Here is a 22490-nt window from a genome sequence, read left to right as displayed (position 1 = left end):
CCAGTTCACCAGTGTAGGGGGGCTACCTGCCATTCATAAGATATAAGAGAGATGGTAGTAAGTTGATGAAAGAGTAGCGGCCCATAAACGTGAGAAAAAAAAAAAAAGACACACACAAGCACCTAACCGTTCGCCAACAGCAGAACGCAGAACACAGGGGGGGAACATCTCAAAAAACAAGAAGAAATTGGAAAAAGAAAACCCAGCCCAGAAGGGGACTTGTGTGCTTCCTGGTCTCCAGTGCTTACCATGGCGGCCCCCACAGGCGGCAATATTAACATACTGATTATAACGCAACCCGCCTTGTGGTAAGTATTGCAAACAAGATATATATGTCTATATATACAGGTGCCCGCACACCTACACACCCTCATATATATATTATATATATATATATATATATATATATATATATATATATATATATATATATATATATACACACACACTCACTTAGAATAGGAAAAACATCAAAGCGTTCCTTCTGTCCACTCTTAAACTTGAGGCAGTCCAGTGAAGCGAGCGTAAGAGAAATAGTAAAATCATCCTTAATGCTTCACCTGGTTCCAATAGAAGTCTTCATCTGACAGTTCAGATGGACCGAACACGGCTCCATGCGTAACTGGCTCGGAAATTACGAGCAGAATGTCCTCCGTATTTATACCTTCATTATTTCTCTCAGGATAAAGTCCTTTGCACGCTTGGGATCTTTAAACGTGTGTTCTTTCCCATCCGCCGTGGAGACTCTCAGCGTCGCCGGATATCTCAGCCCATAGCGGACTCCGACACAGCCCCGGAGCATGTTTCTCACCTCCGTGAACTCAGCGCGTTGTTTACTCACAGCTTGCGTATAATCAGGCAGGATGCGGTCTCCCTCGGTGGTTGTTATCCCCCGTGCCTCGGCTGCCTTCTTCAGAAGTGCCTCTTTTTCAGTAAAATAATGACACTTTACAACAAAAGCGCGTGGTGGCTGGTCATCTTGTGGTTTTGTGCGGAGGGTCCGATGCGCTCTGTCCAAGCACAGAGGCTTCTCCAAACCGAGCGCAGCTTTCAGCATGTCCGCCACGTACCTGGAGGGGGGCTGCCCGTCCTCTCTGCCCTCTCTTACTCCAGTGATCCGGACATTGCAGCGACATGAACGTGCCTCTAGGTCCTCACATTTGGATTTGACCGCAGCGAGCTCCTTCTTCACTTGTGCCATGTCTTTCTCCAAAGTGGCAATAGAGTCCGACTGAGCCCCGACATTTTGTTCCAGCAGTGTTGTGCGGTTCTCGGCCTTGTCTAGCCTCAGATTAATTCGCCCGATGGCGTTGCACACCTCCGTCTGAGTCTCACTGGCTTTTTCTTCTATCTTATCGAGCAGTTGTTGCTTCAGCGCTTGGATTGCTTCCAGAACTTGTTTGTTAGACTCAGAAGTCTCCGGTGGCTCTGTATGAGTTGTGCTAGCATCGACCGGGCTAGCGCTAGCTGCGGCTCTCGTGTCTTGCTCGTTCCTAGTGGTGTTAGGCGATTTTTTTGGCGGCATAATAGAGGTGAGCCGGTAGCGGGCTAATATTCGTCACTCCACTAAAGTGTAATTAGGTTGCGTTGTTTCGGAACGTAATAGTCAGAAAACAAGGAGTTCGCCTGCGGAGCCCGACAAAACGTGTCTTCACACGGCGCCGCCCATCCCGGAAGTCCCCCAACTCTTTGACTGTTGACACACACACCCCCCCCCACGTCGCCCGGGTCACCAAGTGATGATAACTTAAATCTTCAATCTCTCTCACCCCATCCTGCGTGTTGCAGTGTCGCGTTCCCACAATGCATCCAGCATCCTCAATCATCTTGAGGATGATGCCTCCGTGGACATTACCCGCAATGTTGGCATCGTCTGGGCACATGAGCCTGTGGTGAAGAAAGAGATAGTTTGGCATCATCACATAAAGAAAAACAAATATTTAAAATGGGGAAAAATAAACAGGAAGCAATGCAAGAGATACAAATAGTAACAACAACAACAATAGTAACAAATAGTTACACGCTTTGCGATTAATTAGTCAAAATTAATCACAAGTATAATTTTTGTGAAAATATTGGCCTTCCAGCTGCAAGGCACATAGATCTTAAAATGAGGTTCTTAGAAATGTAAAAATAATGGACCAAAAAATGTTAGTTTTATTAAAACAACTGCAGAAATATTTTAATGTACAAAAATAAACTGTGCAATCGATGAACTTTGCAAAAACAGTACATCATGAACATTCATTCATTCACTCATTTTCAATCGCATATCCAGGCTGGATATAATCTCTCCAAGCATCTTCTAGGTCTTCCCCGGGGCCTCCTCCTGATTGGACATGCCTGGAAGAGACGACCAGAGGGCGTGCTCACCAGGTGCCCGAACCACCTTAACTACCTCCTTTCGATTCGAAGAAGCATCGGCTCAATTCTGATTTCCTCTCAGATAGTTAAGCTTCTCACCCTGTCCAGGAGTGTAAGCCCAGATACCCGGTGGAGGAATCTAACTTCTGCCGCTTGTATTTGCGATCTTATTGTTTCAGTCATTACCCGAAGAACATTACTCCATGAACATACTGAGAATTATTATTACTGCACTACAGAGAGTGTTTAAAAAAAAAAAATCACCTCAATTAAGGTAGGAGGCTTTGGAGACAAAGTCCGATAGGTGAGACTGAGATGGTTTAGACATGTGCAGAGGAGGGACCCAGGGTAGAAAGGGAGAAGGATTCTGAGGATGGAGCCACCAGGCAGGAGGAGAAGAGGGAGACCAAAGAGGAGGTTCATGGATGTGCTGAGAGAGGACATGCAGGTGGTTGGTGTGACAGAGGAAGATACAGAGGACAGGGTGAGATGGAAACGATCGATCGGCTGTGGCGCCCCTAATGGGAGCAGCTGAAAGAAGAAGAATTGAGAGAGAGTGTGTGGCTTTGCTATGGGGGAGCTTTTAATAATCTGAGGTAAAAATTAGAGCATTGGGTTGAGGAGTTATTTCTGTTACATATGTCACAGGAATCTGAAACAAGCTGTGCCAGCCATAAATTCTGCTTTAATCAGGAGAAAACCTGTGAAAACATTCACAGAATTGTGGGATGTTGGAGATGTTGAACATTAAATCAAACATGTGAACATATAAAACGATGATAAAAGTGATTTAGCAGAATATGATCCTTTTAATAATAATCTTATCGGGTCCAAGACCATTTCATTTTCAAATCTACTCACTGAACATTAAAATCCGACAGAAAAACCAGCATGAATGACATTTCAACACCATTTTAAAACTGTAAGTGCTCGACGTGGCTGTCTAATTAATGACTGTTACAGCTGAAATAACTTCTACATCCTCACCATGCCTGAAACTGCCCCGGAGAGTGACGTGGTGCCGCGGCATTGACTCAGCATCGCAACTGGTCCAACCGGATTGCACCACACCCAGTGATCACAACATCAGCAGCTGATCAATAAGAGATGTGATTATGATCATCACCTCAAGGCAGCAGAACAGAAACAGCGAAGACAATTGGACTATTTTTTCACGCAGTTGTTCACAAAGTGGTGATCCTCGCCCCATCTTTGCTTGTGAATGGCTGAGCCTTTTGGGGATGCTCCTTTTATACCCAATCATGACACTCACAATTAGTGTCCTCAGTTTCCAAATGCTTATTGAGTGTTGTTAGAAGGAAAGGTGATGTAACACAGTAGTAAACATACCACTGTCCCAGCTTTTTTGAAATGTGTTGCAGGCATCCATTTCAAAATGAGCAAACATTTGCACAAAAACAATAAGGTTTTTCAGTTGGAACATTAAATATCTTGTCTTTGTTGTGTATTCAATTGAATATAGGTTGAAGAGGATTTGCAAATCACTTTATTCTGTTTTTATTTACTGGTTCTCAATGTGACTTATCAAGTATCAATAATGAACCCTACAAGATAATCACCGTTCTGGAACTGTATGCAGGTGTATAAAAGTCATTAATATCAGCATAGTTTTCATTTGTTCAATGACTTTTTGGCAGCCCCATTGGTTTTTTTTTTTTTTTTTTGTGCAGCCAATCAGACATTTGAGAAAGTTGTTGAGTGAACAGTCGACATCAAGCAACTCGAGGCTTTACTACAGCAGAAAGTAATACTCACCGGCCACCTGGGGAAGATCTCTGCTTACAAATTACAGCATGGCTTTAAATTACAAGGGGCGAGTTTTGAGCCTGACCCAGAAAAGGTAACGTGTGGTTTTTCATTCTGAGAAACCAACTTTTCTCAGCTTTGTACCCAGTGAGTCAAAACTTCACACATTCTCAGCACTTGTGACTGAGAGTAACGATGCCTGACAGATTTATATGTAATTCGCTGTTGTTGTATCTGGATCGTGGTTTTGTACTGCATGTCAGCTCACTTGTTTGGCTGCTTTTCTCAGTTTTTGATACCATCTTTGATACCATCATGAACGTCTGTCCTCCACTGTCTGTGGTTTGCACGTCTTCTTCTATAAAACATGTTCAGGAATGTGACTGTCAGTCGCACCCAGCTCACCAAAACTGTGACTAACAGAGAATCTCAACATCTGCTACTTTAGCTTACTTTAGCATGTTGCCATTGCTTAATCGATTAGTGCATCTTACAAAATAAAATAAATCTGGCAAAGATGGGACAGGGGTCTGAGAGTCCAGGTCTCAGATCCATAGACTCCAGAGAGTCAGAATGGTGGCTTGATATGCGACCGTTTTGGGGTTTTTGCTTCAATTTCATGGGATGTCCACAGGCGGCCCCAGACTCACACAAATAAAGTACAATCAGTCCTTATATTAATACAGCCATATATTAGCATGACGTTGTACTCAGCCATATCTGTGCTGGAGAACATGTAAATTTGAAATCGTATTTTGGGATAGTTTTGTCTCCAATCAGACTCCCCCAACAGATACAGTGATCAGACAGTTTTAGTAGAATTTAATGTTTTCCTTTTCAATATGTCGTTTTATCATTATCCCCCTGAACAGGACACCAATCCAAAGCAGGTTACTTCCACAGTTGAGGCCACGGAACACACACACACACCCACACCAATTTACAGCTGGGTGGACTGAGACAATTTAAATTAAGTGTCTTGTCCAAGTACACAGACAGGTAGCATGAGCAGGATTCGAACCCAGGTGTACAGATTGGCAGGACAGCTACTTATCCACTCAGCTACCAGCATTAGAATCGTAAGACTCCAGAAAAACCACAGCACATTTATTTAAATGTGTATGACAGTTGAATAACTAATATGAATGTTCAAAGCAGATACTGTCTGTCATTTATTTAAATGTGTGTGACAGTTGAATAACTGTAATATGAATGTTCAAAGCAGATACTGTCCGTCATTTATTTAAATGTGTATGACAGTTGAATAACTGTAATATGAATGTTCAAAGCATACTGTCCATCATAAAAAGGCTGTATCCAGTGGTGGACACAGTTAAGCTAATCTGCTAACTGCTAATTATCGAAGCTAATGTTTTCATTATCAGATTAGCTTTTCAGATAACTTTGAAAACCATCATTGGACCAATTATCTTCCAATAAATTTTGGTCTGATCATTTTTAGACCTCTAACATTTGTGTAGACATAGTTTTTTGTAGTAGATGCACAGTTCACTAGCCTCTATAAACAGAGAAGAGCTTGTTCCAGAATAAACTACTTTATACTGGTCACAGAAAGAAAAAACTAATTTCTTTTGCCCCCATACTAACACCACTGGCAATAGCACCCAAGTCATCCAGAGGCATAACGTTTTAACTTATGGTTAGAATTTTAAACCAAACTAATTTCGGACAAGTTATTTAAATTAACGTCACGTCTGAAGTTTTATACAGTGAAAATATCAGATATGTTTTAGTTTAAAGTAATGCACTAATTTTGAAGGTTTTAATGTGGACATGGTGTGTGCGCAGTGCATTATGGGTAAAGGTCATGACAGGAGAAATGCATTTGAGCGCTCTGATCAGGCTCTGTCCTTCTGAGCAGATCAGAGTGCTCTTACAAACCACACACAGCATGAATATCTTAAGATTATATTTAGCGTCATCACGATTGTCGGGGCGTCCTTAAGATTGTCGAAGGGCAAGATCGGGCCCGATATCGGCCCTAATTATCTTTGCCATGTGAACCAGGGCTTGATGTTATGACGCCTCATGGAGCGATTGACTGATCGTTATAACACCACACCGAACATGTTTTCACTATGTTATTTATTTCTTTGTTTGACTGACATCATATTCAACGCATTCAAAGGCGATTCATATCACCCACACAATTCCAACCACACACCGAGAAAGTTGTTTTGACAGTTCTTGTCTCCCCTAAACCTTGTCTCCCTAAGCAGATAGAGTTGTGATGTCCTCACATGTGCGCTTAGCGCTGTCTAGCGGGATCTTGAAAATTTCTTTTTTTTTTTATACAAATGAAAAAAATGACATATTTTACCAAAAAGCAAGATTTTGTAAACATCAACACGTTACCTGATTCAGTTGCGTTGGTTTGTACATAGAATGAATGAATCAACCAACAGTTGAGTTGGAGCTTAGTTACCCATAATCCCCTTTGGGGATCTGTGTGTTAATGTTCAAATCTTCAGAATTAGTGCATATTTAAAATTAAACAGATATGTGTCATATATCACTTTGTACATTTAAGAGGTTACATTAATGTAGTCATTCTATCTGGAATAATTTTATTTTTAAAACAAAACCATAATTCAAACCTGCTTTCCATTTCAAAGGCCTCTGCCTCATCACTGGACCACTGTATCTTGTCAGAGTAAATGATGCTTTGCTACAGCAGGTGGGCAGAGTGCAAAAGACAGAAATGCAGGCTCATTGAAACTCAAAAATACACTTCTTAGTAGTTGAGAGCATGTTGAAGGCTAAACTTAGTTATTGGTCATCTGTAGCTTCTGATAAGTTTTTAGGCAGTTTATGGTTTAGAGTTAAAAGAGATAATTTTTCAGTTAGCAGATTAACAGTTACTGAAGTAACTTGGGAGGCGCTTGAGAGTGGCGCCGCTGCTCCTTTCACGTCGAAAGGAGTCAGTTGAGGTGGCTCGGCATCTTTTCCTGGATGCACCCCTGGACGCCTCAGATGGAGAAGTGTTCTGGGCAAGTCCCATTGGGAGGAGACCCCGGGGAAGACCCATGACACGTGGGAGTGACTACATCTCTCGGCTGGCTTGGGAATGCCTTGGGTCCCCCGGAGGAGCTGGGGAGTGTGTGTGTGGATCGGGAGGTCTGGGCGGCTTTGCTTGAGCTGCTGCCCCCAAGCGACCCGACTCCGGATAACGCGGAGAAAATAGTGGATGGATGAAGCTAACTTTTTGGTTAGCTTGGTGCCACCACTACTGCCTGGATCACACAAATACCAATATTTATGGATCAACTAACTGCTACTCTTTGACTGTTATTATTATAACATTATTTTTATTGTTATTTTCAAAAATTTACCCCGCATACAGGAACAGAAGAACAAGAGAACAATAGAACAAGCATTGTGGCTTTCAAGTATGCAAAAAAAAAAAAAAAAAAAACAGACCACATTAGGGTAAACAATAGATAAATGATGATGGCAACACAAATGTTCAAGACAACAAGAAACATCACAACCAGTCAGACTGTAAGGTTCGGGCTGGACTCTAAGGTGGACTTTTTTTAAAAAAAAGATTAACAAAAGGTTGCCAGATTTTATTATAAGTCTGTAGAGAGCCGTTCATGGTGTGCCTTAAATACTCCAGTTTTAAGTGGGAAATAACATCTTCCAGCAGGAGTTTATGAGAAGGCGGAGCTGCTTTTTTCCAGTTGAGCCGGATCAGGCGTCTTGCGAGCAGAGTTATAAAGGCGATCGCGTTGGCTTGCTGGGCTGTCACAGCTGTATCCGGTGGGGTGACACCAAACAGGGCCACCATGCCGTTTGGACCGACAGGCTTGTTTACATAGGGAGGAGAATGTTCCGAATAGTTCTTGCCAGAAATTCTGAAGTTTAGGACACAACCAAAACATATGACTGAGGCTTGCCGGGCCATAGCCACACCGTTACACAGGATGAGTCAGAACCTGGTTATAGTCTGGAAAGTTTACTTGGAGATATGTGTAGTCTGTGTAATATCTTGAACTGTATTAAACTATGTCTGACATAAAATCGATGAGGTGTGAATTCTAGTAATTGCCGATTGCCAGGCCCGATCAGTGAATAGTTCGCCTAATTCCTCCTCCCAGTGATTCCTCAGGTGCTCTGTTGATGGGGAATGACGCACCTTGAATTTTACTATAACAAAGATGACACCAGACCTTTATCCCATGGGGTCCAACTCTAAGCATTCGTCCAGCCAGTTCTTTTGTGAAGAGTCAGGGAAAAAGTTGTTTTCACAAAACTGCGAATCTGTAGATATCTAAGAAATCCGATTGTGATAATCAAAGTCCTTTTTCAACTGCTCAATGAGGCCAATTCGCCATCTTTGAAAAGCTTCTTTACACATGACAGACCCTTCTGTGCCATGATAGAAAAGACGGTCTATCAAGGAGGGGGGAAATTACATTAGACTGAATGGGAGTTGCAGCTATGGCGCCTTTAAAATCCAAAGTGCGTACGGAATTGAAACCAGATTCTCAGTGTAGCCCTTGACTATCAGATTGTTTGTCCAGTGATGTTGTACTCGAAGGTAGCGAGCTACCATACGAGCCAAGTGATGCTGGGTTGCAGAAATGCTTCTCCTGTTTGTGTGGGGCCGCCAGAAGAGAGGGTACTGCGGGCCCACCACCAGAGGTGGGGCCGCGCCTGTCTGAAGTGCGGGCTTCAAAGGCACGAAAGGGCGCTGGCCGCGCCCACAAGAGCGGCCGGGGTGACAGCTGTCACCATCGGGCTATGACCAACTGTCACCAATCATCTGCGCCTCACCCCTAATAAAAGCAGGACGACACCTCCACCACGTCGCCGAGATATCGCTCTACCAAGGAGGTAAACGAGACGAGGGGCGTGGGCGGGCACGCGCCGTCCCTCTCCCTTCCGGGTCCGAAAAAGGTCCGCCCTTCCCACGCTCCATGGCCTCTACGCTCCGTGTGGCTACAGCTCCCCCTGCTGACGAAGCTATGGACACGAGCAGGGCCACATTCAGACCACCGAACAGACAGAGGAGGCTTCCCCGCGGGGCGTGCTTTGTCTGCGGCTCAATTGAGCATCAATTGAGAGACTGCCCCGAATGGTTAAACACCAACGCCCGCCCCTAGAAACTGGGCTTAGGGTGGGCCAAGACATGCATGTGGGACACACACATATTCCACACGACTCCCAGTTACAATCCTTAGCAGGGATTTAACCCTTCAGGTCCCAGCACTGGTAGAACACAGGTCAGAAGGAATCTGCTGGACAGCAGATGGGCCAGGGAGGTAGGGCTCCCTCTGGTGGTGCTTCCTTCGCCATTGCAGGTGCGAGCACTGGATGGCACCCTACTCCCTTTAATCACACACAGGACACTACCAGTAACTCTGGTGGTGTCAGGGAATCATCGGGAGGAGATAAAGTTTTTTGTGACTCCCTCTACCTCCCGTGTGATTCTGGGGTTCCCATGGATGTTAAAACACAATCCCGGATTGACTGGCCGTCCGGGGTGGTGGTTCAGTGGAGCGAGACCTGCCACCGGGTGTGTTTAGGATCCTCGGTTCCTCCCGTTCCCAGGCTAAGGAGCAGGTCAAAGTCCCTCCCAATCTGTCGGCGGTGCCGGTTGAGTACCACGATCTTGCTGACGTTTTCAGCAAGGATCTGGCACTCACCCTTCCCCCGCACCATCCATACGATTGTGCCATCGATTTGATTCCAGGCGTGGAGTTCCCATCCAGCAGGCTGTACAACCTCTCACGACCTGAGCACGAATCGATGGAGACCTACATCCGGGACTCCTTAGCTGCCGGGCTGATCAGGAACTCCACCTCCCCGATGGGAGTAGGTTTCTTTTTTGTGGGCAAGAAAGATGGCGGTCTTCGTCCATGCACTGATTATCGGGGGCTGAACGAGATCACGGTTCGCAACCGATACCCGTTGCCTTTGTTAGAGTCGGTATTCACCCCCCTGCATGGAGCCAAAATATTCACAAAGCTGGATCTTAGAAACGCATATCACCTGGTTCGGGTCCGGAAGGGAGACGAGTGGAAGACGGCATTCAACACCCCGTTAGGTCATTTTGAGTACCTGGTCATGCCGTTCGGCCTCACTAACACCCCTGCGACATTCCAAGCTTTGGTAAATGACGTCTTGCGGGACTTCCTGCACCGATTCGTCTTCGTATATCTGGACGATATACTCATCTTTTCCCCGGACCCTGAGACTCATGTACGGCATGTACGTCAGGTCCTGCAGCAGTTGTTGGAGAACCGGCTGTTTGTGAAGGGCGAGAAGTGTGAGTTTCACCGCACCTCTTTGTCCTTCCTGGGGTTTATCATCTCCTCCAACTCCGTCGCCCCGGATCCGGCCAAGGTCGCGGCGGTGAGAGACTGGCCCCAACCTACGAGCCGTAGGAAACTGCAACAGTTCCTCGGCTTCGCAAATTTTTACAGGAGGTTCATTAAGGGCTATAGTCAGGTAGTTAGCCCCCTGACAGCCCTGACCTCACCAAAGATTCCCTTCACCTGGTCGGATCGGTGCGATGCCGCGTTCAGGGAGTTGAAACAGCGCTTCTCGACTGCACCCGTCTTGGTGCAGCCCGATCCCAGTCGCCAGTTTGTGGTTGAAGTGGACGCCTCTGACTCAGGGATAGGAGCCGTGCTATCCCAGAGCGGAGAGAACGATAAGGTTCTTCACCCGTGTGCCTATTTTTCCCGCAGGTTGACCCCAGCAGAACGGAACTATGACGTGGGCAATCGAGAACTCCTAGCGGTGAAATAGGCTCTTGAGGAGTGGAGACATCTGTTGGAGGGAGCGTCAGTGCCATTCACGGTTTTTACTGACCACCGGAACCTGGAGTATATCAGGACCGCCAGGCGGCTGAACCCCAGGCAAGCCCGCTGGTCACTGTTCTTCGGCTGTTTTGACTTCCGGATCACCTACCGCCCAGGGACCAAGAACCAGAGGTCGGATGCCTTGTCCCGGGTGCATGAAAATGAAGTCAAAACCGAGCTGTCGGATCCACCGGGACCCATCGTACCAGAGTCCGCTATCGTGGCCACCCTTACCTGGGATGTGGAGAAGACCGTCCGGGAGGCCCTGGCACGGAGCCCGGACCCCGGAACAGGGCCAAAGAACAAACTGTACTCCCACCAGAGGCCAGGGCTGCCGTCCTGGACTTCTGTCACGCGTCCAAGCTCTCCTGCCACCCAGGGGTGTGAAGGACCGTGGCAGTGGTCCGGCAGCGCTTCTGGTGGGCATCCCTGGAGGCTGACGTCCGGGAATACATCCAGGCCTGCACCACCTGCGCCAGGGGCAAGGCGGACCACCAAAAGGCACAGGGACTCCTTCAGCCGCTTCCTGTGCCTCATCGCCCCTGGTCCCACATCGGTCTGGATTTCGTCACGGGCCTCCCGCTGTCCCGGGGGCACACCACCATCCTCACGATAGTGGACCGGTTCTCCAAGGCGGCCCACTTCGTGGCCCTCCCGAAGCTCCCGTCGGCCCAGGAGACAGCGGACCTCCTGGTCCACCATGTCGTACGTCTGCATGGGATACCAACAGACATCATCTCAGATCGTGGTCCCCAGTTTTCCTCGCAGGTTTGGAGGAGTTTCTGCCGGGAGCTGGGGGCTACCGTGAGCCTCTCGTCTGGGTACCACCCACAGACCAACGGACAGGCAGAACGGGCTAACCAAGAGCTGGAGCAGGCCCTGCGCTGTACTACATCCGCACACCCGACGGCTTGGAGTGAACACCTGGCCTGGATCGAGTATGCGCATAACAGCCAAGTGTCCTCTGCCACCAGCCTCTCCCCATTCGAGGTGTGTCTGGGGTACCAGCCCCCTTTGTTTCCTGTGGTGGAGGGAGAGGTCGGTGTGCCCTCGGTCCAGGCCCACCTGCGGAGATGCCGTCGGGTGTGGCGCACCGCCCATTCGGCCTTGTTGAGGGCCCGTACGAGGGCGAAGACCCATGCAGACCGTCGACGGTCCCCGGTCCCCGCATATCAGCCCGGGCAGGAGGTGTGGCTATCTACGAGGGACATCCCCCTCCAGGTCGATTCCCCCAAACTCAAGGACCGGTACATCGGGCCCTATAAGATCCTCAAGGTCCTCAGTCCCGCCGCAGTGAGGCTCCAACTCCCGGCCTCACTGCGGATCCATCCGGTATTTCATGTGTCGAGACTGAAACCGCATCACACCTCACCCCTCTGTACACCCGGCCCGGCGCCACCTCCTGCCCGTATCATCGACGGGGAGCCAGCTTGGACAGTGCGCCGGCTCCTGGACGTCCGTCGAATGGGCCGCGGTTTCCAGTATTTGGTGGACTGGGAGGGGTATGGACCCGAAGAACGCTCCTGGGTGAAGAGGAGCTTCATCCTGGACCCGGCCCTCCTGGCCGATTTTTACCGTCGGACAAGCACTGCCGCCCCACAAGAGCGGCCGGGGTGACAGCTGTCACTCATCGGCTATGACAGCTGTCACCAATCATCTGCGCCTCACCCCTAATAAAAGCAGGACGACACCTCCACCACGTCGCCTAGATATCGTTCTACCAAGGAGGTAACTTTCTCAGCCTAAGTGTTACTAACGTTGTTTTCAGTAAATACGTTGTTGCAGCTGTCTTCCTGAAGAACCGGCGTATGCCGCGACTGCTTCGCTCTGCATCCCGCCAGATAAGTGATTGACAGTAGCTGCACGAGTGTGGATGAGAGGTGGAGGTGGAATAACCACCATACTTGTTACGGGGTGTACACACACCCACACCTGACCGTTTTTGTTCTTCGCCAGCAGTACCAGATCCGACACGCAGAGACGGTGGCCACCTGGGGGACTCGGAACCTGGCGGCTCCAGTATTCTCCTGGTTCGGTGGCGGAGGAAATCGTGTGGTTCCGGTTCTTCTCCAGACGGACGTCTCCTATCGTCGAGCCTGCCCACACGACATCTTGATTGATTGACTTTGTATACATTCTATAATCTGCTGTGTGTAGTTGTGGCATTCACAACAGTAAAGTGTTCAAATTTGACTTCTCCTATTGTCCGTTCATTTGCGCCCCCTGTTGTGGGTCCGTGTCACTACACTTTCACAACATCTCCATCGGGACCCAGGCTGGAACCTTTTTACACACCTTAAAGGGGAAGCTCCGGAAGTCCAACTGCTGCGCATTCCTATTTATTGTAAAGAGAACGCTCTTAGAAAGATTCAACTTATAACCTGACCAAATGAACTGAAGATTTTAAGAGCACAGGGAATGGTGCTGAACGGATCTGAAAGAAAGAGGAGGAGGTCGTCAGCATACATAGATAGTTTATGAGTTTGTCCTCCTCTTCGTACTCCAACTAGCTGCGGATCGTTTCTCAGTCGTACTGCCAAAGGTTCAATAGCAATATTGAATAATAAGGGGCTAAGCGGGCAACCTTGTCTGGCTCCGCGAGATAGAGGGAAAAGACTGGACAGATCCTTGTTTGTGCATATTGCTACTTGTGGCGATGCATACAAAATACTAATCCAGGAGCAGAAGACAGGACCGAATCCAAATTTTTTAAGTGTTGCAAACAGAAAGTTATATTCCACTCTATCAAAAGCTTTTTGCGCATCCAAGGAAATTACTATTTCAGGTTCGAAGGTGTTACGCTGATAGATCACATTGTATACCCGACGTAAGTTACTAGATATCTGTCTCCTTGAGATAAACCCTGTTTGGTCTGGATGTATCAACTTTGGAAGAGCCTTGTCAAGTCTGCCTGCCAATACTTTTGCTAGAATCTTATAATTGCAATTCAGGAGGCTAATTGGGCGGTAGGATTCACACAGCAATGGATCTTTTACTTTTTTAAGCAGTAATGAGATTGTGGCATGTGTCATTGTTGCAGGTAGAGTCTTCCTGTCATAAACCTCTTTGAAAACTTTCGATAGCAATGGGACCAGTTTGGTTGCAAATAGTTAAAAAAATTCAGCCGGGTATCCATCTGGGCCAGGTGCCTTGCCGGATTTAATTTTTGTAATGACATTACTTATTTCTGACTGAGTGATGTTGGATTCTAACACGTTTTTGTCATTGTCTTCTAAGATGGGGAGGGGTAGGGTGCTCAAAAATTTTCAACTTGAGTTGGGTCGGCAGCTTCAGAAGCGTACAACTTCTCATAGAATAGTCGGAACTCATTGTTTATGTCCTGTTGGTCTGTTAATACATGTCCGTGGTCATTTTTTATTGCAGAAATAGAGCCTGCAGCGGTTATTTGCTTAATTTGGTGGGATAATAACTTGTTAGCACGATCGCCATGCTCATAGTGGGTGAGCCGAGACCTCAGATGGAGATCAATTGCTTTGACATTCGTAATCGAGTCATATTCGGTCTGGAGTAAGATTCTCTTCTGATGTAATTCATCAGAGGGCGATTCTGAGTGCTGCCGATCCAGTTCCTCTATGTCCACTAAAATTTACGACGCTCAAAGTGGAAGAAACACAAGATGACTGTCAATCTCCCTCGGCCTGGGATTCCATGCAAGATCTCACTTTGTGGGGTAAGGATGATTCTGAGAAAGTCCAGAACTACACAGAAGGACCTGGTCAATGACCTGAAAAGAGCTGGGACCACAGTCACAAAGATTCCATTAGTAACACATGATGCTGTCATGGTTTAAAATCCTGCAGAGCAGCAAAGTCCCCCTGCTCAAACCAGCACATGTCCAGGCCTGTTTGAAGTTCACCAATGACCATCTGGATGATCCAGAGGAGGCATGGAAGAAGGTCATGTGGTCAGATGAGACCAGAATAGAGCTTTTTGGAATCAACTCCACTTACCATGTTTATAGGATGAGAACAACCCCAAGAAAACCATCCCAACCGTGAAGCATGGGGGTGGAAACATCATACTCTGGGGGTGCTCTTCTGCAAAGGGGACAGGACGACTGCACCGTATTGAAGGGAGGATGGATGGGGTCATGTACTGCGAGATTCTGGCAAACAACCTCCTTCCCTCAGTAAGAGCATTGAAGATGGGTCATGGCTGGGTCTTCTAGCATGACAATGACCCCAAACACACAGCCAGGGCAACTAAGGAGGGGCTCCGTAAGAAGCATTTCAAGGTTCTGGAGTGGCCTGGCCAGTCTCCAGACCTGAACTCAATAGAAAATCTTTGGAGGGAGCTGAAACTCCAAACCTGAAAGATTTGGAGAAGATCTGTATGGAGGAGTGGACCTAAATCCCTGCTGCAGTGTGTGCAAACCTGATGAAAAACTACAGCAAATGTTTGACCTCTGTAATTGCAAACAGTTGGTAGAATACATCTCTAGGATGCTCCTGAACACATCATCAGTGATGGAACCTGGGGTCCTTGGGTGTTTCGGGTCTTTCAACATCAGACACCCTCACCCAGGCGACCCAACCATGGTTGATCAGACCCGGCTTGTGTTCACGTGGCATTTGCTACTCCCCATGGATCACCTTTCCTGATCCAGAGCCATCTGGAGGCTTTCTCCACTTCCTCCGTGATGTTCTTGATGGCTCTTTTCCTCTCCATCCCGGTAATGCTCAGTGCACTCAAGGTTTTATAGAGTGATTGGCCCGCAAACCCTCTGCAGCCAACCTCGATGGGCATACACTTCGCCTTCCAGCCCTGCTTGCAGCAGTCTATGACCAGCTCCTCGTACTTGGTCCTCTTTCTCTCATGGGCCTCATCCAGTCTGTCCTCCCATGGCACTGTCAGCTCCATCAGGATGATGTTCTTCGTTTCCTCTGAGACCAGGAGAATGTCTGGCCTCAGGGTGGTTGTGACAATGTGTTGGGGGAACTTCAACTGCTTCTCCAGGTTGACAGACAGCTGCCAATCCTTCGCAGTCGCCAGTAGTCCTGGTGGGTTCCTGGCTCCTGCTGTTTTCCCAGGCGCTCGCCAGCCTTCACGAAGGCAATCGTCTGGGTGGTGGAGCAGGACCGTCTACTGCTGCTGATTCCCATGCTGATGGCTTCCGCAATGGGTCTCAGGACCTGGTTGTGGCGCCAGGTGTATCGCCCCTGCCCAAGAGCTACTGTGCAGCAGGTCAGGATGTACTCCAACGTGCCCCTGCCTGGGCACTGCGGACATTTGGGAGACTCCGTCTTACCCCAGATGGAGAGGTTTGACGGGCTAGGCAGGATGTCGTATACTGCCTGGACAAGGAACTTTATGCGCTGTGGCTCCACCCGCCACAGCTCTGTCCATGTGACTTTTCGGTCAATGGCCTGCTCCCACCTTGTCCAGGCACCCTGCTGCCTCTGGCCGACAGCTCTGCTAGTCCTCCGCTCCACCACCTCTGCCCTCACATCCTCCTGCAGCAATCTGCGTCTCTCCCTCCCCTTGGCCTTCTCATACTGTGATGTTGTAAAGGTCCCCAGGCCAGCTCTGCCACGGGCCACTGTTCCAACCAGGGCTCTGTGTCGTATCCGAGACTCTGCCTGTGATACAGCTTCATCGGCTCTCCACTTCCTCCCGGTTTTCACTTTAACCCCTGCCTGGGCCACCCTGGGGTTGCTGGAGTCCCTGTACATCATTACTTCTCTAGCCCTTGTCACCTTAAACTCCTCTTCCAGTGATCTCAGGGGCAGTTGGAGCTTGGTGTTACGTCCATAGAGAGCAATGCTGCTAAGGCTCCTAGGCAGACCCAGCCACCTCCTGAGGAAGCTGCTGACTTTCCTCTCTAAGCCCTCCACGATTGAGATGGGAACCTCGTAGACGAGCAGAGGCCTAAGTACCCTGGGCAGGATGCCATGTTGGTAGATCCAAGCCTTGAACTTACCAGGAAGCCCAGACCGGTCCACTGCTCTCAAACAGCTCTCCAGCTCCTGACAGGTTTCCTGAACCGATACTGAATCCTTCAGGCTGCTGTTAAATACCTTGCCAAGGCTCTTCACTGGTCTCTCAGAAACAGTTGGGATTAACGCCCCTCCGATGCTGAAGCGGAACCTGTCCACGAATTTGCCCCTCTTCAACACCAGTGACCTTGATTTTTCGGGCTTGAACCTCATCCTTGCCCATCCAAACCATCCACAAAGGCTACTGTACCAAATATTAACATTGATTTTCACAGGTATTCAAATACTTATTTGCAGCAGTAACATACAAATAAATTATTAAAAAAATCATACATTGTGATTTCTGGATTTTTTTTTTTTTTTTAGATTATGTGTCTCACAGTGGACATCAGTGGCGGCTGATGAAAAACAGTCTTGGTGGGGCTACTGTGCCAATAGATTCCCTTGCCTTGTCCAGTACAGACATTCAAGTGAACAGTCGGAAAATTACTACAATTCCACAATAATCATTTCATGTCCTCAAAATCAGCAGTTTTACAGATAAAGTTAACCATTTACAGCTATACGAGTATTAGGCCCCATTTCTACTTTGGAAAGGAACAGTATCAAATACAACACTCAAGTTCTTGAGCAAAGAACATTTCACCATTTGACACCAATTACACACATAGTACACCAAACTGTACTGCACTGCCATTATCTTCAGACAAACAGATCCTGGGGTTCACAATGACACCCCCTTAACAAAATAGAAAATATCACCAAATTTACACTCTTTCAAAATATGGAAAAATTCTTCAATTGACAAAAGAACATTATGTACATACTACAGTGTTCACACCACCTTCAGAGAGAGAGAGAGAGAGAGAGAGAGAGAGAGAGAGAGAGAGAGAAAATGTTTGTGTGTGTGTGAGAGTGTGAGAGAGAGTGTGTGTGTGTGTGTGTGTGTGTGTGTGTGTGTGTGTGTGTGTGTGTGTGTGTGTGTGTGTGTGTGTGTGTGTGTGTGTGTGTGTGTGTGTGTGTGTGTGTGTGTGTGAGCGAGAGTGAGAGAGAGAGTGTGTGTGTGAGAGAGAGAGAGAGAGCGCGAGAGAAAATTTTAAGGTAATATTTTGCATGAACATTACTAAGTGGAATGGAGGCAAACTAAAGAAGCTTGAAAAACTTAAATATCAGCCCGGGCAGGAGGTGTGGCTATCTACGAGGGACATCCCCCTCCAGGTCGATTCCCCCAAACTCAAGGACCGGTACATCGGGCCCTATAAGATCCTCAAGGTCCTCAGTCCCGCCGCAGTGAGGCTCCAACTCCCGGCCTCACTGCGGATCCATCCGGTATTTCATGTGTCGAGACTGAAACCGCATCACACCTCACCCCTCTGTACACCCGGCCCGGCGCCACCTCCTGCCCGTATCATCGACGGGGAGCCAGCTTGGACAGTGCGCCGGCTCCTGGACGTCCGTCGAATGGGCCGCGGTTTCCAGTATTTGGTGGACTGGGAGGGGTATGGACCCGAAGAACGCTCCTGGGTGAAGAGGAGCTTCATCCTGGACCCGGCCCTCCTGGCCGATTTTTACCGTCGGACAAGCACTGCCGCCCCACAAGAGCGGCCGGGGTGACAGCTGTCACTCATCGGCTATGACAGCTGTCACCAATCATCTGCGCCTCACCCCTAATAAAAGCAGGACGACACCTCCACCACGTCGCCTAGATATCGTTCTACCAAGGAGGTAACTTTCTCAGCCTAAGTGTTACTAACGTTGTTATCAGTAAATACGTTGTTGCAGCTGTCTTCCTGAAGAACCGGCGTATGCCGCGACTGCTTCGCTCTGCATCCCGCCAGATAAGTGATTGACAGTAGCTGCACGAGTGTGGATGAGAGGTGGAGGTGGAATAACCACCATACTTGTTACGGGGTGTACACACACCCACACCTGACCGTTTTTGTTCTTCGCCAGCAGTACCAGATCCGACACGCAGAGACGGTGGCCACCTGGGGGACTCGGAACCTGGCGGCTCCAGTATTCTCCTGGTTCGGTGGCGGAGGAAATCGTGTGGTTCCGGTTCTTCTCCAGACGGACGTCTCCTATCGTCGAGCCTGCCCACACGACATCTTGATTGATTGACTTTGTATACATTCTATAATCTGCTGTGTGTAGTTGTGGCATTCACAACAGTAAAGTGTTCAAATTTGACTTCTCCTATTGTCCGTTCATTTGCGCCCCCTGTTGTGGGTCCGTGTCACTACACTTTCACAACATCTCCATCGGGACCCAGGCTGGAACCTCCATGTCCGAAGCATCCGCAAGCCAAAGTAGCAGTTTCTGAATGTTCGTGGCTCAATAGTAGTGAAGAAAATTTGGTAAAGCAAGCCCACCATCGTCTCTCGATCTTTCTAGAAACTCTCTCCTAATTCGAGGTATGTTTCTATTCCAGAGAAACCTGGGCATGTGACTATTCAAATCTTTAAAATAGGATTTGGGAATGAAAACCGGTACAGTCTGGAATAAATAGAGAAGTCTGGGCAGAATTACCATTTTAACTAAGTTGACTCTTCCGACTAGCGACAACGGGAGTTTGGACCAGTTTTCCATGTCCTGTTTAGCTTTATCCAGCGCGCCTGTAAAGTTCTTGGAGAACAACGACTCGTAGTTATAAGTAACGCTGACCCCCTGGTAGCTAAAGTGGTTTTTACACACCTTAAAGGGGAAGCTCCGGAAGTCCAACTGCTGCGCATTCCTATTTATTGTAAAGAGAACGCTCTTAGAAAGATTCAACTTATAACCTGACCAAATGAACTGAAGATTTTAAGAGCACAGGGAATGGTGCTGAACGGATCTGAAAGAAAGAGGAGGAGGTCGTCAGCATACATAGATAGTTTATGAGTTTGTCCTCCTCTTCGTACTCCAACTAGCTGCGGATCGTTTCTCAGTCGTACTGCCAAAGGTTCAATAGCAATATTGAATAATAAGGGGCTAAGCGGGCAACCTTGTCTGGCTCCGCGAGATAGAGGGAAAAGACTGGACAGATCCTTGTTTGTGCATATTGCTACTTGTGGCGATGCATACAAAATACTAATCCAGGAGCAGAAGACAGGACCGAATCCAAATTTTTTAAGTGTTGCAAACAGAAAGTTATATTCCACTCTATCAAAAGCTTTTTGCGCATCCAAGGAAATTACTATTTCAGGTTCGAAGTTGTTACGCTGATAGATCACATTGTATACCCGACGTAAGTTACTAGATATCTGTCTCCTTGAGATAAACCCTGTTTGGTCTGGATGTATCAACTTTGGAAGAGCCTTGTCAAGTCTGCCTGCCAATACTTTTGCTAGAATCTTATAATTGCAATTCAGGAGGCTAATTGGGCGGTAGGATTCACACAGCAATGGATCTTTTACTTTTTTAAGCAGTAATGAGATTGTGGCATGTGTCATTGTTGCAGGTAGAGTCTTCCTGTCATAAACCTCTTTGAAAACTTTCGATAGCAATGGGACCAGTTTGGTTGCAAATAGTTTAAAAAATTCAGCCGGGTATCCATCTGGGCCAGGTGCCTTGCCGGATTTAATTTTTGTAATGACATTACTTATTTCTGACTGAGTGATGTCGGATTCTAACACGTTTTTGTCATTGTCTTCTAAGATGGGTAGGGGTAGGGTGCTCAAAAATTTTCAACTTGAGTTGGGTCGGCAGCTTCAGAAGCGTACAACTTCTCATAGAATAGTCGGAACTCATTGTTTATGTCCTGTTGGTCTGTTAATACATGTCTGTGTTCATTTTTTATTGCAGAAATAGAGCCTGCAGCGGTTATTTGCTTAATTTGGTGGGATAATAACTTGTTAGCACGATCGCCATGCTCATAGTGGGTGAGCCGAGACCTCAGATGGAGATCAATTGCTTTGACATTCGTAATCGAGTCATATTCGGTCTGGAGTAAGATTCTCTTCTGATGTAATTCATCAGAGGGCGATTCTGAGTGCTGCCGATCCAGTTCCTCTATGTCCACTAAAATTTACGACGCTCGCTTCATCCGCCTCTTTTTCTCTGCTGCCGTATAAGATATCACCTGCCCTCTCAGATAGGCTTTCAGAGCTTCCCAAATGGTAGAATAGCTTATCCCGGGGGTCAGATTCAGTTCCAGGAAGAGTTCAATTTGACTATTGATAAATTCCACAAACCTTTCATCAGATAAATGCCTGATATTTAACCGCCACGGAGGGGGACGAGCGATATTTTCTGGAAAATTCAATTGTACAATTACTGGTGAGTGGTCTGAAATGACTATACTGTCATAATCTGTACGGGTGGCCAGAGGCAGCAGCTTATGGTCAATCAAAAAGTAATCGATTCTCGAGTAACTTTGGTGTACTGGCGAGAAAAAGGAAAATTGTTTGGATGTCGGGTTTTTAACCACCATGGATCCACCAACCCATAAGCTTTGATGAAATTGTTGACACACAAGGCGGATTTACTTAACGTTGACACTTTGGAGCTAGACCGGTCCAGAGCCAGGTTCAGGACACAGTTCAAATCACCCACCAGTATTAAGTCATGGGAATCCAAGTCAGGCAGATTAGAAAATAAAGTTGTAAAAAAGTTTACATTGTCCCATTTAGGGCCGTAAACATTGGCAAGGACGACTGGCCTATTGTAATGGGTAATGACAAAGCGACCATTCTTATCCCTTATTCTCCTAGTCTGTGTATTGCACCTCCCTGTGAATTAAAACAGCTGTTCCTCTACTCTTACTCTCGAAATCCGAATGAAAGCACTGTGTAAAACCGCCCCTGAGAAGTCTTGAGTGGTCTTTATTGACCAATTTGGTTTCTTGATAAACTATCTGGCTATGTAATTTCTTTAAGTGGGAAAATATTTTATTGCGCTTAATGGGACTGTTTAAGCCACGAACATTCCAGTTCACCAGTGTAGTGGGGCTACCTGCCATTCATAAGATATAAGAGAGATGGTAGTAAAGTTGATGAAAGAGTAGCGGCCCATAAACGTGAGGAAAAAAAAAAAAAGACACACACAAAGCACCTAACCGTTCGCCAACAGCAGAACGCAGAACACAGGGGGGGAACATCTCAAAAAACAAGAAGAAATTGGAAAAAGAAAACCCAGTCCCAGAAGGGGACTTGTGTGCTTCCTGGTCTCCAGTGCTTACCATGGCGGCCCCCACAGGCGGCAATATTAACATACTGATTATAACGCAACCCGCCTTGTGGTAAGTATTGCAAACAAGATAGTATATGTCTGTATATACAGGTGCCCGCACACCTGCACACCCTCATATATATATATATATATATATATATATATATATATATATATATATATATATATATATATATATATATATATATATATATACACACACACTCACTTAGAATAGGAAAAACATCAAAGCGTTCCTTCTGTCCACTCTTAAACTTGAGGCAGTCCAGTGAAGCGAGCGTAAGAGAAATAGTAAAAATCATCCTTAATGCTTCACCTGGTTCCAATAGAAGTCTTCATCTGACAGTTCAGATGGACCGAACACGGCTCCATGCGTAACTGGCTCGGAAATTACGAGCAG

The 22490-nt window shown here is 47.1% G+C and overlaps 1 protein-coding gene across 1 annotated transcript in view; it reads right to left on the bottom strand.

The window, feature by feature from the left end:
* The window catches only part of acot7 (acyl-CoA thioesterase 7), a 207699-nt gene extending 204909 nt beyond the window's left edge, over positions 1 to 2790 (bottom strand). Inside the window, exons 1-2 of the mRNA XM_034173174.1 lie at positions 2629 to 2790; positions 1770 to 1887 (exon numbers count right to left, since the gene is read on the bottom strand). Coding sequence (XP_034029065.1) covers positions 1770 to 1883 — 114 coding nt within the window. The 5' untranslated portion in view covers positions 1884 to 1887; positions 2629 to 2790. The remainder of the gene's footprint in view (positions 1 to 1769; positions 1888 to 2628) is intronic.
* Positions 2791 to 22490: the final 19700 nt, after the last annotated feature.

This window comes from Thalassophryne amazonica, chromosome 6 (genome assembly GCF_902500255.1).
Source record: "Thalassophryne amazonica chromosome 6, fThaAma1.1, whole genome shotgun sequence".
Classification (NCBI taxonomy): Eukaryota; Metazoa; Chordata; class Actinopteri; order Batrachoidiformes; family Batrachoididae; genus Thalassophryne; species Thalassophryne amazonica.
Note: the sequence above shows the minus strand (reverse complement) of the source record. Positions and strands in the feature narration are given on the sequence as shown.